Genomic DNA, 21,972 nt, shown 5'->3' on the forward strand with positions numbered 1-21,972 from the left:
CATGGAGAGCACTGGTTGAATTTGGCGATTGTATATCTATATATCTATATAGCACATAGGTTCACCCCTAAGGGAGGAACAGTTACCCTGAGTTTGCCAAACTTTGCTGGCAGGGATGGAAGACCAGGGAGACTTTCTAGGTAGATCCTGTCTGGACAAGATTTCCCTGTATCCTCTGGGGCAGGTGTCAAAGGTCTGAGGAGAGATCTGGGCGATCCAGTTTCTTGCCACAGTCAATCTGATCCAGCAATTGCGTTTCTTGGCTGCTCCTGTCCCTAAGGCCCTATGTGAGGGGCTTCCTGACAATCCTATCCCTGAGGGTTTAGTCAAAACCAGCCAAGCTGACAATCCCCTTCACCCACACGTTTATAAATGTTGGGAAATAAAAAATAAGGATGTGAGCCCTCAGTTGCAGTCCGAAGTAGTGCAGTCCAGATGGAACCAGTTTTACTATCTCATTTGCTCTTCATGACCACATTAAAGGGGGGGGGGAGATGATGATGGGTGATGGAGAATGGGAAATGTTCCAGCCAGCGCTTTATTTTTCTGCAGAAAATTTCCTGTTTCAGAAGTTTGTTATTAACAATGAACGGATTCCCACTGCAGATATTCGATTAGGCAGTTTCAAAGTGTTTTGCTTTGCTTACTGCAGTGGTTTCTCTGGGCCACACTTTCAGAATAAAAATTTGCTCTTCCTTTCCCGTGAAAGCCATTCCAAGGCCAAATTCAACTATTCTGTTATTTCTTTGGTCAAGGTATAATGCTCTTGATTTCCTCCTGAAGGAACATCTCCACCCCCATTGTTCAGCCCGGACACTGAGGTCCAGCTCTGAGGGCCTTCTGGCAGTTCCTTCACTGCGAGAAGTGAGGTTACAGGGAACCAGGCAGAGGGCCTTCTCGGAAGTGGCGCCCGCCCTGTGGAACACCCTCCCATCAGATGTCAAGGAAATAAACAACTATCTGACTTTTAGAAGACATCTGAAGGCAGCCCTGTTTAGGGAAGCTTTTAATGTTGGATGTTTTATTGTGTTTTTAATATTCTGTTGGGAGCCGCACAGAGTGGCTGGGGAAACCCAGCCAGATGGGCGGGGTATTCTTATTATTACTCCTGTGGAGCATATGAGGGTAATTCCGTTTGCCATGAGCCTGGGTCCAACCCAATAAAAATCAAACACAATGATCGAACGTTAAAACAGCCGACCAAACCTGTCAGCAGTCAAATCGCCACAGTATTAAGACTTTTAAGCATGGCATAATATGGAGTCCTACCTCAGCTGGCAAAACGATGGAAGAGTAGGAGGCACCAGCCAGTCTCCCAGGGTGTATATGAATTTGCGCCCCAGCAGAGAAGGTCTTCTCCTTGTTTGCTACCCACCTCCTCCTCGAAGACAGAGACATCTGTCCTGTGTCCCTGTACCAGGTGTCGGGAACCTCTGGCCCTTCCTTCAGATGCTGCTAAACTACGACTCTCATTACCCCTGGCCATTGGCTATGCTTTCTGGTTCTGATGGGAGTTGTAGTTCAGCAACACCCGAAGGGGCAAAGTTTCCCCACGCCCACCCTATATGTTATTTAGCAGCCCAAGCACTTTGGGAAAGATGACAGCATTACAGAGGGATGGGGGTACCAGATGATGTCAGACTCCACCTTGCAGCAGCCCCACCGAGTATGGGCAATGGTCAGGGAGGGAGGGAGGGAGGGAGGGAGAGAGGGAGAGGGAGAGGGAGAGGGAGAGAGAGAGGGAGAGAGAGAGAGATATGCAAACTGGCAACATCTGGATAGCCACAGGTTCCCCATCCCCAGCAGAAAGTTTATGCCATATGACATATTTGAGCAGAACACCACCACAACACAGAGACTCTGTTTTAGTCAATCATTTTATTTGTGGAGGATAAACCTAAAACTTCAGAGTTATCTATGCTCAGCTGCCATCACCTCATCTTCTGTTCTGGCAACAAATTGTAAGTGACAGCCAGTTTATAAATTCATCAAAAGCATATTTCTGAGACCGTTCTTGGAGACTGACATCCATGGTAAGGCCATTGTCCACTCCATGCTGAGGGTAAGTATACTTATCTTTCAAAATGTTGTTCTTCTATGTGCTCGTACGCCCACCAGCAGCGGCAGTTGGGATAGAAAGCACGAGAGACAAGATCTTTTTGGTGGTGGTCCCCTTCTAATAAAAATAAAGTATTATTATAGCCTATGGAACTCCCTTAACCAAAAGATACAATTAGTTCCTCCCCTGCTGTGTTTTAGGTGGGGCCTGATGAGCTCCCCTCCCCATTTTCTTTAAAAATAGATGGGTTTTGTGGTTGAAATGTTGTTTTCACTGGCTGTGAGGATTTATAACTTTAAGAGGGGTTAGAAGGCAGAGGGGGCCTTCTCGGTGGTGGCACCCACCCTGTGGAATGCCCTCCCATCAGATGTCAACGAAATAAACAACTATCTGACTTTTAGAAGACATCTGAAGGCAGCCCTGTTTAGGGAAGTTTTAAATGTTTGATGTTTTATTGTGTTTTTAATCTTCTGTTGGGAACCGTCCAGGGTAGCTGGGTAAACCCAGCCAGATGGGCAGGGTATAAATAAATCAATCAATCATCATCATCATCATCATCATCATCATCTTCTAATAGCTATTCTGCGCTTTCTGTTTTTATCTTTAATTGTGAATTTTGATTTTTTTAAAAAAATTCTCTAAGCTGCCTTAGAAATGTGTTCATATTTTGAAAGGTGGCCCTAGAAGTCTAATAAGATCAAGCAAGGAAGCAGAACAACATTTACCCTCAGGCGTTAAAATCAGAGACTTCCAGCTCACACACCTGAGTTTTAATGCACTCAGATCGCAGTACGCACGAGAAGTGGTGTGACCGCTATTTGAAGCAAACCTGTGTAGATGCATTTCCATACAGCATGAGAGGCCGTTAAGAAATCTCAGTTGTCAATTCCCAAAATGCTCAGTTTAATAACTCCAAGACTGAGGCTTGCGTAACATCACATGTGCTAAATATTTCCCATGAGCACAAGAATGTTACTGCTGGCCATCTGCTGTCTTGCACAACCATTCCTGTTGTACAAGTAAAAAAAATAATAAAAAGGCGCACAAGCGCTCTGTCAAGCCCATGACACCATTGGAACAAGAGGTGAAGAGTCATCAGTCACATCCGCACCACATATTTCAAGCAGTCTTGTACCACTTTCACAATCATGGCTCCGCCCGTCCCCCAAGAGTCCTGGGTACGCAGACCGAGACCCTACCTGCCTGCGCACAATCTCCCAATCTCTGGTTATCTCCCACAACGCGCTCTACTTGGGGCTACCTTTGAAGGTGACCCAGAAACTACAACTAATCCAGAATGCGGCAGCTAGACTGGTGCCTGGGAGCAGCCACCGAGACCACATAACACTGGTCTTGAAAGACCTACATTGGCTCCCAGTATGTTTCCGAGCACAATTCAAAGTGTTGGTGCTGACCTTTAAAGCCCTAAACGGCCTCAGTCCAGTATACCTGAAAGAGTGTCTCCAACCCCCATCGTTCTGCCCAGACACTGAGGTCCTCCTCTGAGGGTCTTCTGCTGGTTCCCTCACTGCGAGAAGCTAAGTTACAGGAAACCAGGCAGAGGGCCTTCTCGGTAGTGGCGCCCGCCCTGTGGAACACCCTCCCACCAGATGTCAAGGAAATAAACAACTATCTGACTTTCAGAAGACATCTGAAGGCAGCTTTGTTTAGGGAAGTTTTTAATGTTTGAAGTGTTAATGTGTTTTTAATCTTCTGTTGGGAGCCGTCCAAAGTACAGTGGTACCTCGACTTACGAACGACTCGACAACCAAATTTTTCAACTTACGAATGGGGCAAATGGCCGCGCGCTTACAAATGTCTCGACATCTGAAAGGAAACCGCAGCGGTTTTAGATAGGGATTTTTCGACTTACGAATTTTTAGATAGGCTTGCTTCGACTTACGAATTTTTCCGTTTCCAATGCATTCCTATGGGAAATCGTGTTTCCAATGGCGCTTTCCGACTTACGAATTTTTCGACCTACAAAGGTGCCTTTGGAATGGATTAAATTCATAAGTCGAGGCACCACTGTAGCTGGGGAAACCCAACCATATTATTTTGTTTGTTTGTTTAGTCGTTTAGTCGTGTCCGACTCTTCGTGACCCCATGGACCATAGCACGCCAGGCACTCCTGTCTTGCACTGCCTCCCGCAGTTTGGTCAAACTCATGTTCGTAGCTTCGAGAACACTGTCCAACCATCTTGTCCTCTGTCGTCCCCTTCTCCTTGTGCCCTCCATCTTTCCCAGCATCAAGGTCTTTTCCAAGGATTCTTCTCTTCTCATGAGGTGGCCAAAGTATTGGAGCCTCAGCTTCACGATCTGTCCTTCCAGGGAGCACTCAGGGCTGATTTCCTTAAGAATGGATAGGTTTGATCTTCTTGCAGTCCATGGGACTCTCAAGAGTCTCCTCCAGCACCACAATTCAAAAGCATCAATTCTTCGGCGATCAGCCTTCTTTATGGTCCAGCTCTCACTTCCATACATCACTACTGGGAAAACCATAGCTTTAACTATACGGACCTTTGTCGGCAAGGTGATGTCTCTGCTTTTTAAGATGCTGTCTAGGTTTGTCATTGCTTTTCTCCCAAGAAGCAGACGTCTTTTAATTTCGTGACTGCTGTCACCATCTGCAGTGATCAAGGAGCCCAAGAAAGTAAAATCTCTCACTGCCTCCATTTCTTCCCCTTCTATTTGCCAGGAGGTGATGGGACCAGTGGCCATGATCTTGGTTTTTTTGATGTTGAGCTTCAGACCATATTTTGCGCTCTCCTCTTTCACCCTCATTAAAAGGTTCTTTAATTCCTCCTCACTTTCTGCCATCAAGGTTGTGTCATCTGCATATCTGAGGTTGTTGATATTTCTTCCGGCAATCTTAATTCCGGCTTGGGATTCATCTAGTCCAGCCTTTCGCATGATGAATTCTGCATATAAGTTAAATAAGCAGGGAGACAATATACAACCTTGTCGTACTCCTTTCCCAATTTTGAACCAATCAGTTGTTCCATATCCAGTTCTAACTGTAGCTTCTTGTCCCACATAGAGATTTCTCAGGAGACAGATGAGGTGATCAGGCACTCCCATTTCTTTAAGAACTTGCCATAGTTTGCTGTGGTCGACACAGTCAAAGGCTTTTGCATAGTCAATGAAGCAGAAGTAGACGTTTTTCTGGAACTCTCTAGCTTTCTCCATAATCCAGCGCATGTTTGCTATTTGGTCTCTGGTTCCTCTGCCCTTTCGAAATCCAGCTTGCACTTCTGGGAGTTCTCGATCCACATACTGCCTAAGCCTGCCTTGTAGAATTTTAAGCATAACCTTGCTAGCGTGTGAAATGAGCGCAATTGTGCGGTAGTTGGAGCATTCTTTGGCACTGCCCTTCTTTGGAATTGGGATGTAGACTGATCTTCTCCAATATTATTTATAAATAATAAATTACTACTACTACTACTACTACTACTAGGAATTGTAACATTGTGAGGGCTTCCCCAGTAACTCGCAGCACCCTTAACAAACTACAGTTCCCAAGATTCTTTGTGGGGAAGCAATGACTGTTAAAATGGTGTAAGAATGCTTTTAATGGATGGTGTGGATGTGATTTATCATCTCTTGAAAGTAAAGGCAGCGCTGGCACTAGAGTTCAGACCCTCACCTTAACCAGGACAGTGCCTAGCCTTTTATGTGCTACCACATGTCTTCTCTGCTGCTGTTGCTACTTCAGCCAGGCAACTGAACATGCCTAGTCTGGCTATAAGTCAATGGAATAAGTTTAAGAGTTCTATAGGCTGGGGAATTACATTTACAAAGTGGTTGGAAACTGAGCTTAGCTCCCGTTCAAAAGTGGCACCACCTCCTGCCGCTGAAGAGCTTCTAGGGTCCTCTCCACAGAAATCTTTAGTAAAAGGCAAAAGATTGATATAACCTGAAGAGAAACCATAGTGTATGTGTTAGGAAAACAATATTTATATACAGTATCTACATAATAATGTATAGAAGTGCAACAGATTGTATTTAGTATATTTCTTCCTTACTGTATTTTTTTTGCACTTATTTTCACTCTTTCTTTCATCACTTTATTTTCTACAACTGAATCCTTTTAATAAAATATGGAACTATTAAATGGTGGAAGGCTACACTTGGAAAGGTTGCAAATACCTTGGGAAGGTATCGTCTGCACATTAAAAACAAAGTGCAAGGGCAGCATAAAAATGCTAGAGTATAATCGTTAAGATAGCGATAGCCAGGTGACTTTGAAAGGTGATGTTTGCAATACTCTGTCCTTGAAAAGAGCACAGGGTAGTGGCTTCAGCTGATACCGAACTAGGTAGAAGATGTATTCCTTCCCCAAACTTGTGAACGTGATCTACAATAAGGTGCTGGCTAAGAGACTCGGCTGCAAGACAAGAATTTCCTGGTTGTGACCATCCTTTTGCCATGACTCATTAGGGGGACTTAAGGAACACACTGTCAGTTATAGCCCGCCAGTTTGCAACAGATAAATAATAATTCAGAGCCAATTTACAGGGGTTATTGTAAACATTACTGAGACAAAGCACAGCTATAATAAATCCAAGGTGTTAAGTATTGCTATATATTTTTAAACAAAGATCCATAAAGCATATCAAATTCTACAGGAGGGCTGCACCATGGCTCCATGGCAGAGAATATGTTTTGCATGCAAATGATCCCAGGCCCAATTCATGGCATCTTCAGGTGAAAGTTTGGATGTAGCAATAAACATCTGAATCCCAAACTGTGCATCTTAACTATAGGTCACTGAAACAAGCCAGCTGCATAAACCATGGTTTGAAGTCGGCATGTTTCTGTAAACCGTAGTTAAGAGTAATGGCATTTCATCTGGTTTCAGACATAATGCTAAACTGGCCTGCCTAGTATATGCGAATGTGCGACACCAGAGGAGAGGGAAAACATGTGCATGAACTCATGGCTCAGGGTAATTTACAAAGCAGTAGACCATAGTTTATCACTGCATCTGAATGCAGCCAGGTTTGCTAGCCAAGAAGAGCTGCTAGTCATGACAGATAATCCCAGGCTAGATGGCCCAATAGTCTTCTGCAATGAAAAGTAACCTCATGTGTTCTGCGGATGGGGCAATCCTGAGAGATGTTATCATGCTTTAGTGTTATAACATGGTTCGAGGGGGAAGTATTCTTCCCTCATTACCCTCGGGATAAAACAGGCAGAGTTCTTTCTAAGTTTCAAATGCAAGGCTTTAATTTATGACTCGGAGCTACTACGATACAACTCGACCATTTTAGGATTCGGGATGGTTTTCTCTTCGGTCCCCAAATTATATGAGAAGCTGAAGGCACCCAGTGATGTCTGAAGACCAGACCACTGCTCAGGGTCCTGGGCAGTGGCTTCAGTGGAGATTTTCTGGGCCCAGTTCTGCAACTCACAAATAGCTTAAGCAAAATCCAGCACAGCTGCTGCAAATTCCAGATTTTCACCACTTAAGGTAGAACAAACTACTCCAGCTCAAAGCCTGGCCAAAGATCTGCCAAAACACAAAGCAAGAGGCTTTCCGAGAAAGCGAGGGTTTGGCGGTGAATACAAATGGATTTATTATTGTTGTTATTTTAGTCTGAAAGGAGAAAAGCAGCCAGTTTGATTGCAGCCCTTAGTTCCTTTCCATGCTTGCTTTAGAAAAGGAAGCTGACGGCGCTTTCTCAAGACTTGCAACCTTCAAACGGCCCTTAATTCATGCAAAGTAACTGGAGCACGGTTAAAAACAGCCACTCCTCGGCTTTGCAGAATTGGGCAAAGAAGAGCAGTATGTATAAATCCCGTGGAAAGAGCAAAGGCGGCCTTACGCAAGAGCTTCAGCTCCACGTGGGAAGAAACCCACGGCTTCCAAGGGTAGTTATACATGTGCTTTATTAGTCCTTTCCTCATAGCCCTGATGGGTTAGACCTGCCTACCCAACAATGCCAGGCCTGATGGGCATCTAACTCTTCCTTGCTTCCTCAAGAAGGCGGCGGCAGCGGCAGCAGCAGCATGAGACCTGTACCATGCCCATTGCCTTGGATTATTGGCAGCACCGGCTGGGGCTGACGGACACCGAATTATACCACTGCCCCACAGCATCACATCCTGCCATGTGTAAAGGAGGCGCTGGACCACAGAGCGATGCTCATCCAGATCAACCAAGCATTTGCTTCCTATTTTACAGGCATATCGCTTAGGAACTGCGCCCGGCTGGGCACATTTCGGACGCTTCGCTGCAGCAAAGCAACCACCTGACACAAGAAATGTGATGATTACTGACCAGTGAAGCGCTTGTCACCACAACAGGTAGGGTATGGCAGCTAGTGTGAGTAGATGGGAGTCTCCATAGAAGCCAACTCCTGCCTGCCCAGCCCCATATTTTATTCAAGTTGGCACCCCTGTTGGGGACCGGTAAGTACGCTGCCTTGAGATCGATAGAAGGCAGGCAGGGATAGAGGTGAAATAAAAGGTTTGGTCCTCACCACCACTTGTTCACCACTGCAGAGCTAAGCTTTCCCTCCCTTCCCAGATTAGAAGATCCCAGGAGGCAAGCTAAAGACAACCATCCCCACAAGGCACAGGGGCTGTAGCTTAGTGGAAGAGCTACCAGTTTGCATGCAGGCGCCAGGTTTGATCCCCTGCACCTCCTGGATAAGGTTGGGGGGAAACTGTGAAACTCTGGAGAACAGGTGGCAGTTTGGGTAGAAATACTGAGATGAACTAATGACTTGGTATAAAGGCAGCATCCTATGTCCCCAAGTTCCTCCTTCCTTTAGGCTCCAAGCTGAAGAGAAGGAAGTGGCTCCCTTTGGGCAAACATCTTGCCTCTTCTGCACTTAATGCCCAGCATCTTTGAAACCTCCCCTACAGCTTTATACCTTGGGCTGATACAGAAAACCATTATGGTGCTTTCCCAGAAACACATACTGCTGCAAGAGTCTTCTGCAGGCAGCTTTCAGCCTTAGGAATCTTTATACCAACAGCCGTGATAATCTCCCTTCATCATGCTACATGGTGAAAATCCAGAACTCTAGGGCAGAAAGTTGTGGAAGTCTGAAACTTTTTTTTTTAAGTGCATGGAACTATTCTTCATTATGGCCTGAGATCTAACTAGGGCAGATCCACATTCCACATTTAAGGTGCATTCAATGCATGACTTCTCCCAAAGAATCATGGGAGCTGTAGTTTCTCCCCAGACCTACGGTTTCCGGTATCTTTAATAAACTACAGTTCCCAGTATTCTTTGGAGACATGTGCATTAACTGTGTGGTGCTGTTGGGACTCTCAATTCCAATGGTGCTTCAGAAGACTTAAAACAGGCATCCCCAAACTGCGGCCCTCCAGATGTTTTGGCCTACAACTCCCATGATCCCTAGCTAACAGGACCAGTGGTCGGGGAAGATAGGAATTGTAGTCCAAAACATCTGGAGGGCTGAAGTTTGGGGGTGCCTGACTTAAAACAATGCAGCTCCCCTTTCTGACAACCTAAGGCCGCTTTCCTTAACCTGCCACCCCCTCCAGATGTTCTGAACTACAATTTCCACCAGCCCCAGCCATCGTGGCCAGTGGAGCTGATGGGGGTTGCAGTCCTAAACATCTGGATGGTGCCAGGGCCAGGGAAGACTGCAAAGGTACAAAAGGCCATATACCTTAATGGAAATTCACAGCATAGTACAGACCACATGATTCTAATTCCAATATATCTTAGCAACTCATGCAAACGTTAGAATGGTTTCAAGAGCAAACAATTGGTTCTAAAATACCTTCGTGGCACAGGCTGCAATTTGACCACCAGTACTGATCTTTTTAGCACACACCACAAAAATAGCTTAACGCTAGACCAAATGTGTGTAATACGAAACAGCTGCTTTTCTGGCTTCACGTCCCAATCAGGAAACGCCAAACTGAGCTGCTATGACTCACACCCAGTGCCTGTTAATGAATAAAGGGCTAGAAGATAGAATAGAGACTGCAGGGGAGAGAATAAAACCATCCCAGATAAGGTATTTAGGCAGTTACATTTTGTTTTTTAGGGGGGAAGTTTGATTTTCATTATCTAGTGCTGTATTTAAGAGAACAGGCTAAAATTCTCCCAAGTCCATGGTTTGAGTTTGCTTCTGTTATGGGCCAGAATGGGTGTAATTCTGGTTTCCCTTAGGGTTTTTGTAATGACATAATCTACAGTATGTGAAGCTCTTTTATCCACTTAAGGAGCTACACAAATAAATGAGCACAAGTTACAGGGAACCAGGCAGAGGGCCTTCTCGGTAGTGGCACCCGCCCTGTGGAATGCCCTCTCACCAGATGTCAAAGAGAACAACTACTACCAGACTTTTAGAAGACATCTGAAGGCAGCCCTGTTTAGGGACGCTTTTAATGTTTAATAATTATTGTATTTTAATGTTCTGTTGAAAGCTGCACAGAGTGGCTGGGGAATAAATAATAAATTATTATTATTATAACACACACTTGTCTCAAGGATAGGAGGGATACAATTTACTACATTTACTACTGCAAGTCAAATCCAGTAGATGGTAAGCTTGCCCACAATCAAGGTGAATGCAAGCACAGGTATGCACATTCTGCATTCCCCAGCAGGCAGCAGCAGTAGCAGGAGGCAGCCCCAATACAGGACTGCCTGCATTCCAAATTGGTGCCACAGGTCATGAAAGCCTGAAAGACAGGGGTAGTCAACATGGTGCCCTCCGGATGTTATGGACTAGAAGTCCCACAAGCCTATTGGTTATCTTGGCCAGAGCTACTGAGAGTTATAGTCCACATCTAGAAGGCACCATAGAGATGCTGTTTACATGGGTACTGGTTTCATTACATATACATGCAGAATGTTAACCTGGCACCATTGCAAACCAGAATGCCAGCTTCTAAACTTTGTAAAGTTACAAGCAAGTTGCTTCTTAGCTTTCCCAGGAAGGTGTCTATGCCTGTCAGCAAGGCCTCCAATAAAAATGACTGTCCTAATTACCCAACCACCAAATACTAATCTATAGAAAACTCAGCCACAAAACCAAAGGCCAGAGTCTCTCTGAAACTGCCTTTGGTGGCATGCCTACAGACTAACAATGAACAAAGTCAGTACTTAAAAGTCAGTCCCGAGCTTTGTTCAAGTACAGAACATGTGGATAGCAGCATTGCATTCTAGCTAGCATCTATAGATGTCCTGGCAGCACAGCAAGGCCACATTAACCTTAAAGCAGGCAAAAAAAAAACCCTGAACATAGGGAAATAAATGTATTTTAAGAGTTTGTTAAATTTATTAATGGAGATGGGGTTAATAGATTTACAGGCCTCCATGCGTCCAATATCACAACAAAGAACTAATCAAGCTCTGAAAAAGTAAACATTAAATATAGCAAGCATTTTGGGCCAACTTCTCACAATGGCAGGTAGGAGTATTCCAGTTTTCTACCTTAAAAAATTGGCTTGCCCAATCATAAGTTTACCCTTCCCAGAGTTCCCTGGTAGCCTTCCTTCTTCCCCATATGCTAGCTTTCTATGTGGGGGAAATATTTTTGTATGGATGCAGTCTTCTTGATTAGCAATGTAGAACTGTTTTGCTGGGATTGATGAGTTGGGAGAGCCTGTGCTAGAATAAAGATGTGGGTGGGGTTTATTTTAACCTTCCATTTGCGAGAACTAGACAAAATCCTACTTGGGGAAACATGCAATGCTTTGTTGTTTAAAAAGCATTGAACTTATCCAGCTAAACTTTTGTGTTGTTACAAGGAAACAGATTTTGAACAGGAATAAAGGATGAGCTGTGTTTTATTCCCATTCATCATTTCCTCCTGCCCTCCAGGCAAAGTTATTTTCTATTGTTGACTTCCTTTATACAGTATTAATAAGCTGATCCTATTTTTTTAAAAAATTCAGCAGCTCTAAAGATCACCAAGGAAAGCCAATGTCTCCCCTCCTCCCTTTCAAAACTTGGATGTATACAGGACTGTGTGTGGTTTGAAATGGTACCTTGGAACCTTCTGGAACAAAAGTTTATTGGTTTTGGCACCCTCCCAAGTATTTCTGCAGGAATGGAGCGATTCTGCAGTTCAAAACCAGGTTAATCTGTAGCCAAGACACCATACTGATAGGGCAGAACTAATAAAGAAGCACCACCTTGCAGACATTGGCTTTTAATAGCTTGGGATTTTTTTTTCCTCAAGAGTTTTTATTGGGAGAACTACAAAACATTTACAGTACAAAGTTTACAGTCTCGCACTCCAAATTTGTAGTGAACTGACTCTCCAAAATATATTACAACTCAAGTTGACTTATCTTCTAGTTACATTCAAAACATACTTCTTATGTTAAAGTAGTCCAAAGAGTACATAGTGCCGAACCTGTACCTATGTACATTTTCTTTTCTTTAATAATAAAAAAAGGTACTGCTCATTCATCCATTCACCCTCCCATGAAAGTTTTGTATTACTCCTGACTTTTTCGCCGAACAAAAAGTTTCATGTTTTGGAACTGTAAAAGATACGACCCTGAACACATTTGCAGGTTCAGGTCCCAAATGTGGCCTCCTTACTTACACGAGTGGTACAATTTCATGTAGTTAAAACCCCCAGCCCTACATTCAAATTCTCAAGCATTAAGAAAATACTCATTTGGTTGAGGAAGATTTAAGGCAAGCATGGACCCTTATGAAGGCACTGTGGGACGTAATACTGGGCTCCCCCCTCCCCCCCTCTTTATTGCTACATACTTTTAAACTATCACAGTGTGATTGGTGAAGTTAGGCAACACGAATACTTTTTGGTTAATTTTAAAAGTTTGAATTAGGTTTGCCACTTTAAATTCTGATTGCAAAGTAGGTTTAAACTTGGACGGGTTACAACCATTGTACATTCTAAAAAAACACAACCCATTGAAATTTCTCAAAACTACTTCCACAGCATTGAGTCAGATTTCTATATAAAAAAAGGCCAATGCAATCTTTCAATTTACGTAAACAAGGAAAGAAATTAATGAAATAAATATTACATACAATCTCTTAAATTAAGAATTTTACTCATTTACAATAAAATAACCAAGTGAAGTTACAAAAAGGCATATATTACTGTGAAAAGAACACACTCCACATTTTGCCGATTAATAATGGCAATCATAATTTAAACATAATAAAAGAATATATATCTATTGCTTTTCATCATACCCGATAAATACAGTATGAACAAATTACCAATGTATACTTTTCACAAGATAATAAATAAGTTAAATAGTTTCATATTGAGTTGTGCAGTGACTTGCGCAATCAACTCAGCTAAAAAAAAAATTAAAAAATCAGCAGTTATTCTCCAACAATTACAAACTAAATTCAGTTGAATGCTTCCAAATAAAGCAACAAAAAATTGTTCTAAGCCAAACATCCACTAAGTGGTGGCAATGGAACCAATATTAAACTTTGGAATGGAAGTTTTAGCATGTTATAATATATATAAGATATATATATAAAAACTAGAGTGTTATCAAGGCATATTCTTGGCAGGATGTTGAATTTTTCTTTTAAAAGCTTATACATTTAGTATATTTACTTTAAATTTGATTGAAAGGCAAAAAAAACCCCACACTCCTCACTTTAAATTATTTTTTGTTGTTGTATAGCGATCTGGAGGGACCTGGAATGCAGAGTTCATGGGCCTCCAGAATGATTGTTGATTCCTGGGGGAGTAGGATTGGGCAGAACTGTTTGCTAATGCTTATTATTACCCTTTGTCTCCTCCCCTCCCCATAAAACACACTTGAAGATGGAATGGCTGCTGCTGCTGGTGCACATTTATAAACTAGTCTAAAAAGAGGGGGGGGGGAGGAGAAACCCTCTCCTTCCAGTCTCTTTAGATATATAAAAATAAAGATTGTTCTCTTGATGACATCATTTGCCCTTTCGCAAACTGGCATTTTGTTCAGCTCTTGATAAAAAGGGGGGGGCAGGGGGGAAAGGTTCTTTTTTCTGTCTCCTCTCTGAATTTGCTCAGCAATCAAAAGGATTTCTCTTGCTTAAAAAGGAAAGCAAAAAAGTGTGGGGGAGAAAACAGAAAAGGGTCTGTGCGAGCTTGGCTAGTATCTGGAGGTTGCTGCAGTCTCTGCTCCTGGTGAGAAGGCAGGGAAATAATAGGGGCGCATTAAAGAGGGAAAGGGGGGTAGCTTGCCCAACGGGGGACCCTCCCTTAAAAAAAAAGCAGGGGTCCCCGAAGATTGACAACCATAGGGAGGCTTCCGACACCCGCCCTCTGCGCCCCCCAAAGTCCCACTTTCTCCTGGCCTCCTCAGTCGTCGGAGATGGAGAGGCGGCTGAAGATGGGCAGGCGCCTGCCCGAGTCCAGGCTGGGCGACTCCGAGCCGCTGAGGCTGCCGGAGCTGAGGGAGCCGCTCAGGTAGCTCTCCCGGTCGGACAGGGAATCCGGAGGGCTCGGCGGGGCGTCGAAAACGGGCGACTCGGAGAGGCGGCGCAAAGGCTGGAAGGTGAAAGGAGGCGAGGCCGGAGGGCCGGGCGGCGGGCAGCAGTTCCCGCCTCCTCCTCCCGCCCCGCCGCCTCCGCCCGGCTGCTGGTGGCAGCGGTAGAAGGTGGCGGCCGCGTTGGCGAAGCAGCCGGCCGGAGGGGGAGGCGGCGGCGGCGGCGCGTGGAGGGCGAGCGGCGCGATGAGGCTGCCCAGCTCCTGGCCCGCCGAGAAGGCGAAGGCGTTGTTGGCGCAGGGCGGGGAGGCCACCAGCTCGTCGCAGTAAGAGCCGCCCGAGGAGCGCGGAGGCGGCGGCGTACGGGACCCGCCGGGGCTCTCCAGGAGCAAGGCTGCCGCTGCGGCCGCCGCCGCCGCTGCTTCCAAGCCGCCCGGCGCCCCTCCGTGGTGGTGCTGGTGGTGGTGCGCCGAGAAGCCGGAAAAGCTGAGGCTGTGGTGCAGTTTGGGCCTGTCCCCTCCTCCTCCTCGAGGGTGGGGGATGCCGAAGCCGCCGCCCGCCAGCGGGTGGTCGCGGGCGGAGGGCGCGAAGGCGCGTAGGTCGCCGGTGCTGCCCGCGTGCGGCGGGTGCAGAGGGTGGTGGTGGCCGCCTCCGCCGCCGCTGTGCGTTGGGGGCGGCGGCTGGTGCTGCGGCGTCGCGGGGTTGGCGCTGCTGCCGTTGGCGGGCGCGGGGCGGCGCTCGTCCGCGTTGTGGATGAAGTGGCAGCGCGGCCCGTAGGGGCAGAAGCCGATGGTGTGGAAGGTGCGGCACAGCTCCGTCTTGTACTTAGGGTGGCGCGTCAGGCTGCGCAGCTCGTGGAAGCCGTGCGCGAACTGGCACTTCTCGCCGTACTTGCAGGCGCCGCTCTCCTCGAAGGGCCGGCACAGCTCCGTCTTGTAGCGCGTCGAGTTGATGGGAGCCCCGCCGCCGCCCCCTCCGCCGTTGCCATTGCCGCCGCCGCCGCCCTTCCCCACCGAAGAAGCCGCCACCACCACCACTTGCTGCTGCTGGAGCTGCTGCATGAGGTGTTGGCTGCGCTCGCCATTCTCGCTGAACGAGCGGTCTCGGAACTTGTTCTCCTTGTTCAGCAAGGCGGTGGTGGGGCTGCTGCTCCCTCCGCCGCCGCCGCCTCCTCCTCCGGTGCCAGGCTCCTTGAGGCCGCCGAAGGAAGAGGGCGAAGGCGACGGCGAGCCCGCCGGGAACTTGGCGTTGCCGTTAGTCAGAGCCTGCAGGTTGCTCGTCGAATGCCTCCGCAGGAAGCCCGGCGCGAAGTTGGAGCTGGGCGAAGTGCCCACGGGGCTCCCCACCGCCTTCTTGTCCAGCATGCTGCTTAGGGATTTCTCGGTCTGGGAGCCAGAAGGGAGGGTGGGGAAGAAGGGGAGAACGGGGCAGAGAAGGGAGGGAGAAAGAAAAGAAAAAGGGGAAAAAACGGTGCACCGTGACTGCCGAGAGCCTGGGGAAAGGACAGAGGCTTGCAAGTCTCCAGCACCTCTCTCTTTTCTGCACCAACCACAAGGGTCTTTCATCAGGGGAATCGCCCAAGAGGAGCCCCCGCCAGCGCCATTTGCGTATCCATGTGGTCTTGGTTGTCAAGGCTCCCTCCCCTCCCGCTCCAAGCAGCTATCTGCAATTTAAAACTTTTCGAGGGGTGCTCCGAAACCCCTCCCACCAATCCGGAGGGGCTGCACGAAAGAGTTCCGATTCAACACAGCCGGACCTTGCAGTAGCAAGCTTCAGCTTCCACACATCTGCCATTGCAGTTTTTATTTTAAAACACACCCACCCCACACGTACACTGGAATAATCGCAAGGAATATAAAAGCAAACAACAACAACTGAGCACAACAACAGGCACTCCACTGCAAATATGCCCTTCTTCGCTGTCACCTCCCTCCATTACAAAGCGAAAGGCTACAAGTTAAGAGATGCACGAGCAACAGGGAGCAGCAGGTTCACTGGGAAGTTACCCAGAGCCGAAAAGTTTTAATCTTCCCTCTCGCAACTTGTTGCAGAACAAAGCCGTTCCTGCAGCTTGTTCCTCTGCATGCCTAGTAGGGAGTCTGTCCCACGGGGTTCAACCGGACTCGTTCCCAAATAACCGTGCACAGGATTGCAGCCTTGGAAATGGTCTTTCTGCAAACCAGTTTTGCGCCAAAACTTCCCTGAACTATTTCAGCTCCCTGGTAGAGAGAGACAAGAGCACGAGCTTCCCTGCCCTTACCTTGCACAAGAAGTCGATGTCGTAGAAGGCAGATAAGAGTGTTGTAGACATTTCTAGATCCTGTAATGGTCGGAAATGCAGGAAGGACCGAAAGATCCCACTTTCCTCGGAAGCTTTGGGTGAGCCACGACTGGATAGGAAAGGGCGAATTGCTTGAGAGCTGAAAAAGTCTATATAATCAATTTCCCAACCGAGATGGGGAAGCGAGTGCCCAGCCAAAGCGGCGGCCGCAGCTATCTCGAGTGCTGGAACTCCGCGACTGCCGTACACGCCCCATATATAAACGCCAGGACAGCGGGGAGGGACCCAACACTGACCCGGCCGGGGTCTCCCAGCAACAGCACCCAGAGGTTCCCCTCCCACCCAGCCTAGCCCTGCCTCTTTTGTCTCGGCGCTCCTTCTCATTGGGCGCCGCCAATTTTCTTTCAGCGGCCGGGAGAGGAGGGAGGTGGGGCAAGTTGGAGAAGTGATCCAGAAAGGAGGGGGCGAGGTCTCGGGAAGGGTCGCGCTCGCCAAGGAAAGTCTTAAGGCCGAGCAAAGCGATCGGTTCCCCCCAGTCCTTGCTGCGCTAGGCACGCGCTGGAGGCTCCTTGGCTCGCATAGAGAAGGTACTGTTCCCTCTCTATAAGCGCGGCCAATATACGCAGTCAAGGTTGCAAGGTTACTTTTCTCATCGGAATATGCACCAGGGAAGACAACCTATAAGGCTAGTTTATTTTTCACAATGCATTCTGTATACAAAAGGCTTGTTTAGTTATGGGCGGTGCAGCTTCCGCGAGGCTTGCAATAAACGCCATGTGCACAGGAAACTCCCACGAGGTTAACTGCCGGCAAAGCACGAACGCAGTTTGCTCGAGAATGCAGCGTGGCTCCTACACCTGCTGAACCTCAGGTTTGTAGTATGGAGAGGAAGGGGTTCCCGCAAGGCTTGTGCGCCGAGACCGCAGCCTCTGTGCACGTTGAACTCAGCGGAGCTTACTTTGAGTAAACACGCATAGGCTCGGGTTGCAGAGTGCTTGCATCACGTGGGTGAATTACGAAACAATTGCTACTTGACAAAAGGTCTTTGAGCAGCAGTGCATGTTAGCTCGGTGTCTGCACCCAAAGTGCAATTTTCTGCTGCATCATGCAGCACGGGGTGTAAAGACACGATTGCACTCCAGGTCTAGGCAGCGTTGACGTACACAGAGAGCCCCCCTGGCCATGCTCTCTCCAAATTGCGTTTCTCCCCCACCACTCCGCGCGGAGGATCGGCCGCCCTCTTTGCAGGAAGCCCGCCCAGCTCCTTGCACGGCTCGGAAGTTTTCAAGTAAACACACGCTGGCATTGGGCTTTCCTGCCAGTTTCACACCCCCGCTGAGTCGTTCGGGAAGCTCGCAGCGAAGCATCAAAGGGCCTGGGAGTGAAATGGGACGCCCCTACAACTCCTCCTCTTCCTCCCGCCCAATCAAGGGACCTTGTGCCACGCAACAGGTTTTGGGAACAAAGGCTGCCCGCCTGGCCATGTAACTGGCTGGACGGCACCACCGCTGCCCGCTGGGGTGTGTTATGTTTGCAAAAACGGAGGGGGGGGGGAGAAGAAAGGGCGCTTTAACTCCTCAGCTGCTGGGTTCCTTGTTGCTCAAGAGAAGCCCCAGCCCGTGCGACCGTCCCACTGCCGACTAGTTCCCAGACTTGGCAGCCGCTCAAGGTCTTGTGATCCGATTGGCGCAGCCAGCTCCTCGTCCTTTGACACACAGCCTCAAACTCCCCGCTCGCCTGGCCAGGGGAGGGCCGGGCTGACGCAGCACAGCTGCGGGACCGCGCGCCGGCGCTCGCCTTGCCCAGCCCCACCCCTTTCCTCTGGACCCCCGCCAAAAAAGAGGGAAAGCGGCGCAGACTCCCCCTTCCACCTCCCCAAGTCCCTCTGCCGTTGCAATTAAGTATCTCCACACTTTGGACCCAGTTAATGAATTCAAGCCGGTGGCTTGGGAGAGCTTGGAATGCGCGCGCCGATGGGTTCTGCGCGCGTTTGCTGGGGGAAGTACGGTACTGTACAGTAAATACGTATTGTCGAGTTCAGGGGGACGCGCAGCGCAGTCGGAAGGAAGCCCCATGGCGCTGTACGGGGCGCACTTCCCAGAGAAAGTGCGGCCGAGACTGCAGCCCCAAGGTTGCGCCCGCCCCATATGGAACTCGCTTTGCCTGCCAAGCAGTGCGTAATTCGACCTCTCTTTGCGGAAGGCCGATTCCCATCGCTCCTTTACTTCAGCAGCAGGGAAAAGCTCCCCCATTCGCAGACTAGCTCAGCATCTTATGTAAGAACATGCGAGCCCTGGCCTGTGCACATTGACATGCGAGCCCGACCCTGTTCCCAACGAAGGACAGGCAGGCTTATGGGCGGATGCGGAAAGGACTTGTTGCCGTCGGAGCTGCGCTTACTCGCGCCTAGGCGCCTGCATCCACTGAGCGCCGGGCTGCATCTATGTGGGAAGCAAAGCTGAAAGTGTCAAACGCCCGGACCTTCTTCCCCCACCCACTCTTCTTGCCCTTGACTGGTTTACAAAGGCGAGGACGCTGTTTGAGCTCCCTTTCAAGCGGCCGCTTCGGAAGAAGCGACTGTGCGGCGAGGCTCTCCAAATTCAGGGGCGCGTTAGTCACCAAGCTGCGCCCACTGGCAAGCGAGTTGACGGCCCTGCCCGCCCGCCGCGTCCATTTGGTGCCTCGCCTCCGCTTCCTCCTTATGGGGAGGCGGCCGCTCCGCAAGCGCGTGCGTGTGCGTGCCGCTCCAAGGCTACAGCCTTGGCTCCTCCTCCTCCCCACCCGGAAGCAGCTCTCCTGCGGGGAGGGCGCGCGCGCGTTTCCAGCAACTCTCTGAGCGGAATTGCCGCGCGCAAAGGAAAACCTCCTCCACCATCACAAATAAAGCAAGTGGAAGCTCGCTCTGGGGAGGCTCCCCAAAGAGCTGCTCTGCGCCGAGAAGGAAGTTTGGGAAACAAAAGCCCCGAGGCGAGGGCGCGCAAGCAGGCGCTTGTCCTGCGCCACGGCAGAAAAAGGAAAACAAACCCTCGCCCTCACCTTTCAGACTAATCTCTTTGGCAATTGCAACCCTTTGCGGCTACGGCCGAGGAACTGCATTGCTAATCCAGAAGTGGACGTGACAAGTAGACATGCGGGCCAGAAATAGTTCCTGAAGGAGGCGGCCACCCCCTAGCGCCTGCATCCCGTAAGAGGAACGCAGCCTCCGTTTATTGAGGAAGCGCGCTGGGTGGGGGGGGGGGAGTTTCTTAACTTGCAAAAGAAAAGGCAGTTCCACCAACCCCACCCCACCCCCGTCCTAGGATCTTCATAGCTGAACTGTTGTTATCTGCCACCCCTTTTCTGCATAAGTCTACTCAGAGTCACATACCGTAATGGCATCTCCCACTTGTGGGAGGGGAGGGGGACGAAATAAGCGAACAATTTTGACCTCAGCTCTGGCTTCAAAGTTGAGAATTCCCCTTCACTTAAAATAAATAAGTAAGTACCAATACTTGCAGCCAGCCAAAGATCAATCTATAATCAACAGTTAGCCAGCCAATACTTAAGATAACCGACCCAGATTAAGTACTCAACAGACAGCTACTCTGGGGTAGACTTGTTCTTTTACAGCTGCTGTTTAAGGTTTAAAGGTTTCTGATTGAAAAGTTACACAGTAACTCGTGGTGTGATGAAACGCATACAAGATCATGTACCATTATTTGCTATCTATAAACTAAAGGGATATTACACAGCTTAAAGCCCATACAGCGATAAGGCTGTTTCTTTCTTGCAGCTCTTTCGTTTATTAATTAACCGCCTTTCTTGGGTTTCCTAATTCTACTTAAGCTGAAACCACTACGGCCCTTTCCCATTTTGTCAACATCTTCAACAATGCCAAGTGTAGGCAAGGTTTGCCGATTATATGAAAGTTTAACGCTCACAGCCCACTATTAAAAGTTATGCGAGTACAAAGTTAAGTGACACTTAAAAAGAGGGAGGTGAAACAGCAATTCTAAGCAATAGAATTGGTTCAACAATTAATACTTTATGGCTTTTCAAATAAAATGTATTTGGTCAAATAAAGTAGGTATACTTCAGAAGTACGATTAGAATGAATTTCCTTATATTTCTGCATGAATAAGTGACCAAGTGAGATTTGCTTCACATTTGATAAGGCAATGACTTCATTCCAACAAAAGATGGTTAGGACAGGCTGCCAGATGATATTTGTACCCTGCCCATCTGACTGGGTTGCCCCAGCCACTCGGGGTGCCTTCCAGCATATCCAAAAACATAATAAAACATTAAACATTAAAAACTTCCCTCTACAGGGCTGCCTTCAAATGCCTTCCAAAGATTGCAGAGTTACTTATCTCATGGACATCTGATGGGAGGGCGTTCCACAGGGAGGGTGCCACTGAACTGCAAACTAGCACCTGTAGACAACATTGCTACTGAGGAGCCAATATTGCTGTTTTCTACAACTGGTCAGGTTCCCTTTTGGGGATGGGGTGTGTGTGGGATGTTTGTGAAATTTTACTGGGGGGCAGCAGTAAAACCGCATTGTGCTGAGTCGCACCATTGCTCTCTCTAGCTCTGTAATGTCTACTCTGCCTGGCAGCAACACGCCAGGATTTCTGACAACGTCCAGTTCTAAGTGGACATTCATGGATTGAATCAGGGACCTTTTGCAGGCAAAGCAGATACTCCCACTGAGCTACAGTCCTTGCCCAATATATCCTATTGGAGATACATTCCTCTTGGGGATGAGGACAGTGAGAGGGCTTTGTTTGCCCTCGGCAGCATGGGAATGTGGCAACTTTACTGTAGTAGGAAAACAAACACCAGCAGCTTGGTCTACTTTATGGTTCTGTAACAAAATACGTATTAGGGCGCCATCTGCTGGGGCATTTAGAACATGGTCTGTAGAAAGACAGTCCAGGAAGGAGTTATAAAGAACTAATAATAATAATCATTTAGGTGCAGGCTTTCCAGCAGAGTTTGCTTTGATATGCATGATATTAGTATTCAGACACTGCCAATCACTTTGCGAAGCGTAGAAGTGGTATCCTGTATGTATCGCAACATGGTGTATAAATTGTATTTTCGTGCAAAAAAGGTTAAAATTGTCTTTTTCATCCTACACTTCCCAACTTTTTTTTGGGGGGGGGGGTGAATCAGCAATGCGGTGCATTGTGGGGTAGAGGCAATGCTTAACAGATGTGGAAAAATATTTTCA

At 47.9% G+C, this 21,972-nt stretch overlaps 1 protein-coding gene and 1 pseudogene across 1 annotated transcript; both read right to left on the reverse strand.

Annotated features, from left to right (window-relative positions):
• Positions 1–5,921: 5,921 nt before the first annotated feature.
• On the reverse strand, positions 5,922–5,989 carry LOC118083276 (U5 spliceosomal RNA; annotated as a pseudogene).
• A 6,214-nt stretch (positions 5,990–12,203) lies between these two features.
• ZFP36L2 (ZFP36 like 2 zinc finger CCCH-type) lies at positions 12,204–17,153 on the reverse strand. The gene is made up of 2 exons (XM_035111210.3): positions 16,734–17,153; positions 12,204–15,858 (listed from the first exon to the last, which is right to left on the reverse strand). The coding sequence occupies exons 1-2, from the start codon at positions 17,136–17,138 to the stop codon at positions 14,347–14,349; spliced, it is 1,917 nt and encodes a 638-aa protein (XP_034967101.3). The 5' UTR covers positions 17,139–17,153; the 3' UTR covers positions 12,204–14,346.
• Positions 17,154–21,972: the final 4,819 nt, after the last annotated feature.

The sequence above is a fragment of the Zootoca vivipara genome, chromosome 3 (assembly GCF_965207765.1).
Source record: "Zootoca vivipara chromosome 3, rZooViv2.hap1.1, whole genome shotgun sequence".
Classification (NCBI taxonomy): domain Eukaryota; kingdom Metazoa; phylum Chordata; class Lepidosauria; order Squamata; family Lacertidae; genus Zootoca; species Zootoca vivipara.

Coding starts and splice junctions, on each gene's coding strand:
- ZFP36L2 (XM_035111210.3), bottom strand. CDS start 17,138: ATGAGAAGGAGCGCCGAGACAAAAGAGGCAGGGCTAGGCTGGGTGGGA. Junction 15,859..16,733: donor ACATCGACTTCTTGTGCAAG/GTAAGGGCAGGG, acceptor TCTGGCTCCCAG/ACCGAGAAATCCCTAAGCAG.